The 12,302-nt window shown below is 45.9% G+C and overlaps 1 protein-coding gene across 7 annotated transcripts in view; it reads right to left on the bottom strand.

Annotated features, from left to right (window-relative positions):
* The window catches only part of ELAVL3 (ELAV like RNA binding protein 3), an 88,830-nt gene that overhangs the window by 20,527 nt on the left and 56,001 nt on the right, over positions 1–12,302 (bottom strand). For all 7 annotated transcript variants that reach the window (XM_081894563.1, XM_081894564.1, XM_081894566.1 and 4 more), the window contains exon 3: positions 1,580–1,683. In XM_081894563.1, the coding sequence (XP_081750689.1) occupies positions 1,580–1,683 (104 nt within the window). The remainder of the gene's footprint in view (positions 1–1,579; positions 1,684–12,302) is intronic.

Below are 12,302 nucleotides of genomic sequence, written 5' to 3'. Positions count from 1 at the left end.
ACGGGCGAGAGCTCCCGTTGTTCGGTCCCTGCTCCTGCCAACATAGCAGTTCGAAAGCACGTCAAAGTGCAAGTACATAAATAGGTACCACTCCAGCGGGAAGGTAAACGGCATTTCTGTGCACTGCTCTGGTTTGCCAGAAGTGGCTTAGTCATGTTGGCCACATGACCCGGAAGCTGGCTGTGGACAAACGCCAGCTCCCTCGGCCTGTAAAGCGAGATGAGCGCCACAACCCCAGAGTCGTCCGCTACTGGACCTAACGGTCAGGGGTACCTTTACCTTTAACAATAATAATTAACACTACGAACAATATTGCCACCCAGACTCTGCCTTTACACCCCTTCATAGACTCTGGCCTCCTTCCATCATTTGCACGGATTCGTTGAGATCAGGGTTTCCCCAAACTTGGGTCTCCAGTTGTTTTCAAACTACAGTTCCCATCATCCCTGACCACGGGTCCTGTTAGCTAGGGATAATGGGAGTTGTAGTCCAAAACCAGCTGGAGACTCAAGTATGGGAAACCCTGATTAGATGTATGGCTTAGAGCTCATCCAGACATCCTTTCATGCCACTTTTCTAGGCACAGCTCCATGTTTTAAAGCTCTGTGTCCGAGCAGTTTGTTTGTCACAGCATTTTCCCTGGGAACACCAATGTCTTACTGCAAACGTCAATCTGAAAAAAACAACCCCGTCTGCCATTTGCCCCAATTCAGTGGTAAAATGTGAGTTCTCCCGGGGAAAGTGCCTGGAACAACAACAAAAAGGATGTCTGGATGACCCCATATTCTGTGATGAAGACCCTGAGTGGGTGAATGTCAGGCTTCAGGGACTCAGCTCCCCCCCCCATAGATAAACAGAACAAAGTGAAAGGAGTCTCTTACCAGTTAGAATTTTTAATAATCATAGTGAAAGAACAAAGAAGCCATTCCTCGGAATGAAAGTGCTCCCAATTAAGGGTTCCATCCACTTCCTCCCTAGTCATTTCTGCTCCTTGCAACCTGATCTCGAAACAACTGTGCTTTCTGAGCAGCCACCTTATCTGCTCTCCTTGACCTTGGGCTGAGCAGATGGGTGCTTTCCAGCGAAACAAAGTCTGTTAACTCCCTCTCTCTCTCCCTCTCTCCCAGTTCTTCTTCTCCTAGCTCAGCGGTTCTCAAGCTGTGGATCCCCAGATGTTGTTGGACTACAACTCCCATCATCCCTGACCACTGATCCTAGTAGCTAGGGGTGATGGGAGTTGTAGTTCAACAACATCTGGGGACCCACAGGTTGAGAAAGGCTGTCCTAGCTGTTCCATCACCCAGTTCTTCCCAACTTCTGCCTTTTGAACTATGCCCCTCTGCAAACCATTTTTCCAAATCTATACTGTCCCATGGCTGCTGGGAAGATTCAGGATCCTGAGCGGGGGGCGGGGGGAGGCTCCCACCATTCCTCCTCAGCACAGTCCCTGGCAGGGAAACACAACTGTGCATGAAAGGAAAGAGGGTCCGTGCCCCTTCTGAACTCAGATATGCATTCCGGCCTTCCTTTCATGAAGGCACCTTGAGGGCAGCTTGCCCGCCCACCCAACCCTCCTCACCTTGATTGTTTTTGTCTGTAGTTTGAGCCCATTCAACGTGTTGATTGCTTTATCAGCATCGTTGGAGTCAACATAATTGACAAAGCCGTAGCCTAAGCTCTGCCCTGGTGGGGAAGAAGGGAAAGAGGTTACAGTGGAGGAGCTGCCAAGGAAGGAAGGAAGGAAGAGACGCAGAAATGGAGAAGGGAGGTTTCTTTCAAACCAAAGGGGGAGGGAATAATTAACGCGAAGGTAGCATTTTCAAAAGAGCTGAAACAAAAGCTTAAAGCTCTTGAAGTCTGATTCAATTTTAACATCAGAATATAAAGGTTAAAATTGGAATATAAGGGTTGTTTCAGTGGGTTCAGAACTATCCTGTGAATGCTGCAGTATATTATTTTGTGCCCCTCACTCTTTCAGCTCCTGCCTGCGGTGCTCAGAATACAAAGTGTGGTCTATCAAGTTATTCTGGGGGCCACAAAAGACATGATGCAGGAGAGCTGTGAACCATCTCCAGATGGTTTGCGTGGTTTTTTTGGTTCTCTATTGAAAAGCAGCTGTGGGAGTGGCAAATTTGACCACAGCAGAGATTGGGGGGGGGTCATGCCTAACCCTTCACCCCACAAAAAAACCTGTCCCTCACACATTTGTGTTTTTCTCAAGCAAGGGAGAAGATATGGGGATCTGAAATCTATATCCTGCAGATGAGGAAGCAGCTTGGTGGGAGCAAATTTTGATCAGAAAAATGGTCCACAAGTTAAACACTTATCTCCCCCACCCATGGTTTGTTTGTTGTATTTACATATTTATTAATCTTACACTCTTTCCTTCCTCTCAAAGGAGCTTAGGGTGACAAACACACAAGGGATCAAACAATTAAAGCATCTTAAGAACTATTCTAGGGGATGTGGGTGGCGCTGTGGGTAAAACCACAGAACCTAGGACTTGCCGATCGCCAGGTCGGCGGTTCGAATCCCCGCGGCGGGGTGCGCTTCCGTTGCTCGGTCCCAGTGCCTGCCAACCTAGCAGTTCGAAAGCACCCCCGGGTGCAAGTAGATAAATAGGGACCGCTTACTAGCGGGAAGGTAAACAGCGTTTTCGTGTGCTGCGCTGGCTCGCCAGATGCAGCTTGTCACGCTGGCCACGTGACCCGGAAGTGTCTTCGGACAGCGCTGGCCCCCGGCCTCTTAAGTGAGATGGGCGCGCAACCCCATAGTCGGACACGACTGGCCCATATGGGCAGGGGTACCTTTACCTTTAAGAACTATTCTAGTACAGAAACTGGATAGGATCTGCACTTTAAAAGTCTCATTGGAAGAGGAGAGTTTTCAATCAAGCCACCGAAAATACAACAGATATGGTGCCTGTCTATTATATAATGTTGTCCAATCAAATTCACACAAGTACCGTGTGCATAGATGGGAAAGGCCTATAGCACCATGGTACAGCACCTCATTTGCAGTCTCTGACACCTCTGTATAGGGCTGGGAGACCTCTGCCTAAAAGCTTGGAAAGCTGCTGCCGATCAGTGCTGACACTACTGAATAGCTGGACCAGTAGTCTGGGGGTTCATTTAGACTTCCTTTTGCCCCAAGCTTTCTAGGCAAAGGTTCAAGCACTTTGTTTCCCTCCCTCCCATGCTTTCCCCATGAAAACTCGCTCTTTACTGCTGAATCAGAACAAATGGCATTCCATGGAAAACCTGAATCGCCGTTTGCTCTGATTCAGCAGTAAAGAGCAGGTTTTTGCAAAGAAAGCCCCTAGAAATTGCGGGGCAAAAGGTTAAGTGTGGATAAGCCCTGACTTGGTAGAAGATAGCTTCCTATGTTCTGGTGCATAACAGCATTTTAGCAAAACCAAAAATATTCAGAGATTGGCTCTCCCACACCCTGTCTGTAGTTCGGTCTTGGGGCAGCATGGAATTTTTTCATTGGTTCTTTTCATCCACTTTAGTTGGATGTGGAAGCTAATGGCCTACAGCAGGGCTTCGCAAACTTTAGTCTCTCTCCAGCTGCCTTTGGACTACAACTCCCATCATCCCTAGCTAGCAGGACCAGTGGTCAGGGATGATGAGAACTGTAGTCCAAAAACAGTTGGAGATGCAAGTTCGGAAAGCCCCTGGTCTAGGGGCACTGCACCCTAGAGGCGAATTCAGGAGGGCACTGCAACACACCTTATGTTTCAGCCAATGACACAACCATCCTCAACAACTAAGAATACCTACAAACTCAGGTCCCAGAGCCCTAGTAGGAGGGTCTCACATCATTATGTAACTGGGTGTCAGAAACATGACCATAGTCAGCATTTGCTAATAAACTCTCAAAGGAGTATTTTTAAACAAACTGGTTTCAGCTCTAGCAACCCTTCCATCGGCTGTTAGAATGAGAATGATCTGGAAACTAGTCCCAGAATCCTGTTTTGGGCTAACAGGAGCACTAGATAACAAATTAAGATTAAACAAAAGCACTACTAAAAATCAAGCTACTGAAATCAAGCTAATTTCAGAAGGCACAGACTCTTATTAATAGAAGCAGCAGTTCTTAAGTAACAGTCCCTAGTCCAGAAGGCCTTAATAGAGAAACAAGCAGGTACTCAAAGAAAATGTGTTGGGTCTCTGGGCTGCTGCTGTTTAGACCTCCCACCTGTTCAGAGATTATGCAGGGGTTCCAGGGTGCGTGTGAGGAACGGTTCATTATTTCCTTGGTCACTTAAACGGCCTCGTCCCAGTATACCTGAAGGAGCGTCCCCACTGCCATCGTTCAGTCCAGGCAATGAGGTCCTCTTCCGAGGGCCTTCTGCTGGTTCCCTTGCTGTGAGAAGCGAAGTTACAGGGAACCAGGCAGAGGGCCTTCTCGGTAGTGGCGCCTGCCCTGTGGAATGCCCTCCCATCAGATGTCAAGGAAATAAACAACTATCTGACTTTTAGAAGACATCTGGAGGCAGCCCTGTATTGGGATGTTTTTAATGCTTGATGTTTTTATTATGTTTTTAGACAAGCCACCCAGAGTGGCTGGGGAAACTCAGCAAGATGGGCAGGGTATAAACAATAAAGTAATTATTAAGGGAATCATGCCTGTCTTTTAAAACCTCATTGCATGCATGCCCTGACTTTAATCTCCACTTCCAGGTTGCTATAAACTATCAGGGCAGATATAATGAACCCACAAGCCAGATCAAACTGGGCAGCCCTTTGAAGTAACTCACCAGCCCCCTCCCCACTGGAAAACCCCCCCCCCATCACAACACTGGGCTAGGATGAGAGGTTTAACCCACTCTACCCAGCCCAAAGTTGCAACGGGGCATGTCCGCACCGCAGCAGTGAGCTTGCTGAGGCTTAAAGCTTCTCCACCAAGCGCAGCACTATGCTGGGGAGGTATCTGCGTGTAAAATGGAGAAGGTGATCTGTGTTTCTGTATGTATGCGTGAGAGCATATGTGTTATATGCAGGGCCAGATTTAGGTTTGATGAGGCTCTCAGTTACTGAAGGTAATGGGGCCCTTTATATGTCCTGCTGTCCTTTGCTAACAACAAATTGTTGCTGGGTTTTTTTTGCGTTGAATACATGCTATATGGTAATTTATGGACCTAATAGGTATCTAAAGCCATTTACACATGTTGCCATACAACCAGTACATGTAGAATGTAGGCACCCTATATATAGAAATGAGCAAACCAGTGATATTTTAGGGAGTAGACTAGCAGGCGGGGCCCATTACAGTGGTACCTCGGGTTATGAACTTAATTCGTTTCGGAGGTCTGTTCTTAACCTGAGGTGCGCTTTCGCTAATGGGGCCTCCTGCTGCCGCCGCGCCACTGCCACACGGTTTCCGTTCTCATCCTTGGGCAAAGTTCTCAACCTGAGGTACTACTTCTGGGTGAGCGGAGTTTGTAACCTGAAGCGTCTATAACCCGAGGTACCACTGTACTTACATCAAAGGAGCCTACACAACACAAAACGGTTGTTGCTGTATGTAGGTTTTATTTTATTTGTTTTTTCATCTTATATTTTGGAAATGTACATCCAGTTTTTTTCCCCTTTAAATTTTTGGGGGCCCTCAAGAGAGTGGGGCCCTGAGATATAGTTTGTTTAGATTATACGTAAATCTGGCACTGAGCTTGTGTGTGCTGAACCATATGGTTGGTGTGTGGTTGTTAACCACATTAGTAATGACCCTCATCTGTGCCTGCTGCCATGCAGTCCTTGGAGGGCCCACGTGGGTGGCGCTGTGGGTTAAACCACAGAGCCTAGGAGTTGCCGATCAGAAGGTCGGTGGTTCGAATCCCCGCGACGGGGTGAGCTCCCGTTGCTTGGTCCCTGCTCCTGCCAACCTAGCAGTTTGAAAGCACATCAAAGTGCAAGTAGATAAATAGCTACTGCTCTGGCAGAAAGATAAACAGCATTTCCGTGCGCTGCTCTGGTTCGCCAGAAGCGCTTAGTCATGCTGGCCACATGACCCGGAAGCTGTACACCAGCTCCCTCAGCCAATAAAGCGAGATGAGTGCCGCAACCCCAGAGTCATCCGTGACTGGACTTAATGGTCAGGGGTCCCTTTACCTTTACCTCTCGGTTAGGGCCTCAAGCAGGCCAACTGCTTCCCCACACCTTTTCTTTTCCCCAGCTGACATCCTCAGCATTGATGGAGGCTACAATGCAGGCTCAGTCCTCCTTGAGCTGCTACCTGGGGAGTCTATTGCGGAAGCAGGCAGAAAGTATTCGGTCTGTAGGTGGCCCTGTTCCACTGCCAAACTGACAGATACAGGACCACCCAGTTCAGCATTTGATTATGCTGATGACAATGACTAGCTGGGGGAATTCTCTGAAATGTTCCTCACATGCTGAAAAGGAAACCTACTCATCTGCTTAAATTCTGAAATTTAAACTGAGAGGTGGTTTGCCTTTTTTAAAAAGTGCTGCAGACTCTTAAGCAAAAACCTCCAAGTAATACTTCGTGCACATCACCGCCGCCGCCCCTCTCCTCGCAGCTTTGCTTACGTCATGTAATAAAAATTTAAAGTCTTATATAGATAATAAATGTTCATAAATGTACCAACCAAGCACGTACATAGATATGGGGAGCACATTTCTGGAGCAGCACAGGAAGACCACCCTGAAACCATTTTGACTCCCAAACTGACCAAATGTTTTCTCTGCAAGGAGGGAGGGGGTGAGGGAACCTATCCATTGTCTCAGGAATTGGGTGATCAACATCTCAAAGGAATGGCCAGACTACCGGGAAAGGCAATCAGATAAGGCATTATCAGATAACCTGGCAGACAGGAAAAACAACATTCAAATTTCTGTTGTAGACCGCCTTTTCCGTGGTATGATGTTTGTGGGGGGTGGTCTTGGGTTACACCCCTGCTGTGATGTAGGTATGATGTATGGAGGGGTGGTCTTGAGCTCCAGAGCAGGGAATTTAAAATGTCTATATAAGGGCACGCACACCTTGATTCTGGGTCCTCCTCCATCCTCCTGCGTGTGAGGGGAGCACCCTGTTGCAACAACTTTAATAAAGATCAGGCTTTGTAGCTGCTTTGCTTCTCAATATTCTCTGGTTGGCCTCTGTTATTTTCTCCTATCAATAGGGAACCCACTTAAGAACTCTATACGGGCTCTTAGATACCCCACAAGGGAAGAAGGGCAGATTTTGTTTATAACAGTCACAAGCAGGACAATGGTTGAGTTTCAATCTGGGAGCCTCTCACAGATGGGACCACAGCTCACATCATCTTTGCCTGACAGTTTTGCAGGCTGGAGCAGAAAGGAGCGGAGAGCCCATCTGGTCCTGTCCCTCCCTCTATTCCACACAGTGGCTTTAAGGTAAGAAAATGTGGGGGCTTGCAGCAAGCAGGCAAACCAGTATAAGGGTTTTAGTAGAAAAATGTGTAAGATCCGCTGACGTATAACAGAAAATGCAAATTGTAGTGCGACACTTTTTAATTCTCTAACAAGATTCTGTCCATTTTCTTTTTTGATTCGTTAATATTAAAATCAACCGTGCCATGAGCTTTGTGCTGCTGACTTCACAAAAGTTAAGACATCATAGCAAAAGTTGCATTTTCAGACACAGACCGAGGACGCCTTCAAACTGCATAATCACTTGCAGAGGACAATCTCAAGAGTTATAGATTTTTATATATGAGATTACAAAAAAATATATGCCCCTGTGCTATAAACAATTCAGATTTCATTTGACATTTTGCACAGCTCAAGAAACAATTAAAATAACATATCCAATTTGATAAATGTTATTAATAGAAACTCCAAGGTTCATCACTTTAACGCATGATACAGCAGCTTTAAGATACCCAGATTTCAGTGTCTGAATTAATGTTAACTGTAATTGTGGAAATTACATTTTGCCCTATTTGCCTAAGGGCAAAACGAGATATAGCTTGCATTTCCCAGCATATTTTGATTGCCCAGGCTGTGAGCAGCTGCAGGGTCGATTAGGACTGTAGCAAGAGGAGGGAGGGAGGGTTTTTAATCCCTTCCCATGTGAATTCTCTTGATGCTAATTTTCCCCTCCCACCTGGAACCATCATTAGTTGTAGAAGAAAAAATTAATAATAATAATAATAATAATAATAATAATAATAATAATAATAATAATAATTTATACCCCGCCCTCCAGGGCCAGGCTCAGGGCGGCTAACAACAAATATAAATTACAATAAAACGTAATAGAAAAAAACGGTTAATTAAAACACTGCTTAAAATACAGTTTAAAATGCAGCCTCGTTTTACTAGCAGCCCATAGATCAAGACTATAAAGGGAGGAAACCTCAGATATTCACCCGAGCCAGCTATCCATGCTGGTCCTACACGGGCCAGCAAAAAATCCAAGCAAAGATTTATATACCAAATCCTATATAAGGGGTCAGAGTGATTCTAAGCCGAAGGCCAGGGGAGAACATCTTGCAGGCCCTGCGGAAAGATGTCAAATCCCACAGGGCCCTAGTCTCTTGTGACAGAGAATTCCACCAAGTCGGGGCCAGTGCTGAAAAGGCCCTGGCTCTAGTTGAGACCAATTTAACCTCCTTGAGGCTTGGGACCTCCAAAATGTTGTTATTTATGGACCTTAAGGTCCTCCGCAGGGCATACCAGGAGAGATGGTCCCGTAGGTACGAGGGTCCTAGATGCTTGTATATTAGTAATTTGGGAGGGGGAGGGGGTGAGTAATTTACATCAGAGAAATGGAATCGAGGAGAAAGGGTTAAGTCCTCAATTCTTGCACCACAATCCCAATCCAAACTGTTATTCCCCCAATGGCTGCTTATTTATTCAGCGGGGGGGGGGGGATAGAAAAAAATTATAAACTACTCAATAAAAAAGAAATCTCCAAGCAGTGTATATGAAATAATATACAATATTTATTAACAATACACTGAGAAAGCAAATATTTTTAAAACAAGCATATGTAGCTATGTTTTATGTCTGAATAGGCTTGCTGAAATAAAAAAAAAGTTTTTAGCATGTGTCTACAGCAGAGACTCTTGAGAGTCCCATGGACTGCAAGAAGATCAAACCTCTCCATTCTGAAGGAAATCAGCCCTGAGTGCTCACTTGGAAGGACAGATCACAAAGCTGAGACTCCAATACTTTGGCCACCTCATGAGAAGAGAAGACTCCCTGGGAAAGACGCTGATGTTGGGAAAGATGGAGGGCACAAGGAGAAGGGGACGACAGAGGATGGAGATGGTTGGATAGTGTTCTCGAAGCTACCAGCATGAGTTTGACCAAACTGCGGGAGACAGTGGAAGACAGGAGTGCCTGGCGTGCTCTGGTCCATGGGGTCACAAAGAGTCGGAAATGACTAAACAACAACAACAACAAAACAGCAGTAAGGGGTGGGTGTCAACAGGCCGTGAGTTCCAAAGTATTGGTGATGCCACACCAAAATATCAACTCCTCATGAATTTGAAACAACCATCTGGGCCCCTGGAAAAGTGCAAGTTCTGCAGATCAAAATGGTTAAGAAGCCACATATGGTCTATAGTCCATGCTGTGGACTATGCCGAGGTGGCAAAACTGACTGGAAAACTCAGAAACCAAGAGGATAAAAGCTTTATAAAAGAATGGGGGAAAATTGTAAGTTATTTAGCAGACCACTGTAAGCAGATGGAAACATTAGCAGGATTTTGATATCACTTGTAGTTTAACAATTACCAATATGGTTTGATATAAAAATTGGAGTATGGAAGAATATGCAGTATTAAATGTTTGTAACGGGTAAAATCTATGGTTTTCCCAGTAGTGATGTATGGAAGTGAGAGCTGGACCATAAAGAAGGCAGATCGCCGAAGAATTGATGCTTTTGAATTATGGTGCTGGAGGAGACTCTTGAGAGTCCCATGGACTGCAAGAAGAACAAACCTATCCATTCTGAAGGAAATCAGCCCTGAGTGCTCACTGGAAGGACAGATCGTGAAGCTGAGGCTCCAATACTTTGGCCACCTCATGAGAAGAGAAGACTCCCTGAAAAAGACCCTGATGTTGGGAAAGATGGAGGGCACAAGGAGAAGGGGACGACAGAGGACGAGATGGTTGGATAGTGTCTTCGAAGCTACAAACATGAGCCTGACCAAACTGCGGGAGGCAGTGGAAGACAGAAGTGCCTGGCATGCTCTGGTCCATGGGGTCATGAAGAGTCGGACACGACTAAACGACTAAACAACAACAACAACAACAACGGGACCCCATGGAGGGGATGGGAGGAAGTCCGGAGATTCAGAGGAATGTCTTTATATGGATATACTTTTTGATTCTCTGTTTATATATACATATTTTTTATATATACATATATACATATATATACATATATACATATAAAAAGAAAGAAACCCATATGGAGCCAGGCGATTCTTCTGAGTAAACTGGTTCCAAGCTTCTAAGAACTTCGTATACTAAAAAATGAGACCCCAAACTTGGCCAAGTAACAAATCAGTAGGCAGTGCAGATCTTTCAGCAGAAGTATAATTTTCTGGTTGGATCTCACCCCTGCCAGCAACCGTGCTGCAACATTCTGAACTAGTCCAACCTTGAAATTACCAACACCTGGACTCCTGTGCCCAAATTATGGTTGCAGCAGTCGTGTTCAGGTGATAAAAGATGCTCCTAGCCACTGAGGCCACCTGTGTCTCCAGCAGCAAAGGTGGATTCAGGAGCACAGCCAGACTGCGTATCTGCCCCTTCAGAAGGAATGCAACCCTGCCCAGGTCAGGCAAAGTTCACAAACATGGCAGCCGCTCACCCACAGACCCCTGTCTTGCCCGGAGTCAGACTTTGTTTATTTCTCCTCATCCAGTGCACCACTGCAACCGGGCACTGATCCAGGGTCTGCACAGCCTCTTCTGAGTCAGATGTGATGGGAAAACAGAGCTGAGTGTCCTCAGCACAGTGATGGCACCTTGCCCTAAATCTGCTAATGACCACTCTCCCAAGTGCTTCATTTAGATATTAAATAGCATTGGAAACAAAACAGTGTGGCTTTCAGGACGCCTTCTAAATTCGGTCCGCGGATGGTCCGGGAATCAGCGTGTTTTTACATGAGTAGAATGTGTCCTTTTATTTAAAATGCATCTCTGGGTTATTTATGGGGCACAGGAATTTGTTCATTTTTTTTTTAATATAGTCTTTTGAGGGACAATAGACTGGTCCCCCGCTAGAAAAAATTGCTGACCCTTGTCTAGTGCTACTCTCCAAAATGAACACTCAGAGGCAGGGAGCAGAACCACTGTAACACAATATAAACCAACAGAGCCATTCCAGGAGAATACCATGGTCACAATGCTATCAAAAAGCCACAGAGAAATTGAGAAAGAGAGAGAGACAGCAAGGTCACACTCCCCTTGTCCCATTGTCAATAAAGGTCATCCATCAGGGCAATCAATTTGTTCCCATGGCTAAGTCTGAATCCTGATTTGAATGTGTCTGTACAGTCGTACCTTGGAAGTTGAACAGAATTTGTTCCAGAAGTCCGTTTGACTTCCAAAATGTTCAGAAACCAAAGCATGGCTTCTGGTGGGCTGTAGGAAGCTCCTGCAGCCAATCGGAAGCCGCGGAAACCCCATCAGACGTTTGGCTCCCAGAAATAGTTCGCAAACCGTAACAGTCACTTCCAGTTTACGGCGTTTGGGAGCCAAAACATTCGAGAACTAAGCTGTTTGAAAACCAAGGTAAGACTGTATTGTCCATGAATGCCTGAACTTGTTCCACCATAACCATCTACCAACTTCCCTAAATAAGGGGGGTTTGTGGCTAGTTGGTAGCTAGTTTGTCCAAACCAATGGGTCCAGTACTAGTTTATTTAGAACTGGCTGGACCAAAGCCTTCTCCAAGGTGACAGGGATCATCCCAACATGCAACAAAGCATTTACCACACTCTGGACCCAACCAGTGATAGCTCCATTGCTAGAGTTAGTAAGCTAAGAGAAACAGGGATCAAGGGGGCAACATGGCTGGGCAGAGAGCCGAAAGCACCTGTAAGTGGAAGGTGATCCCACCACACATCAAGGCTTGGCCATCGGAACCTGCCACAAATGCAGGGTTAAAGCAACTTTATCATCAAAATGTGCAGCCAGTTGGTCTCAGCAGGTTCTTGAGGGGCTCCAGTGTGAGTCAGCAGTTCCAAACTGCACAGAAGAGCTCCAGTGGTGAGCTGCTTGAGGCACAAAATGCATCTTCTTCAATGCCTTGTAGGCAAAAAAATGCACAGTAAGTGTTAGGTTGACCCCTCAAGGG

Source organism: Podarcis melisellensis, assembly GCF_964234715.1.
Source record: "Podarcis melisellensis genome assembly, chromosome: 17".
In the NCBI taxonomy this organism is placed as follows: domain Eukaryota; kingdom Metazoa; phylum Chordata; class Lepidosauria; order Squamata; family Lacertidae; genus Podarcis; species Podarcis melisellensis.
The sequence above is the reverse complement of the archived record's forward strand: the minus strand, read 5'-3'. Positions and strand labels throughout refer to the sequence as shown.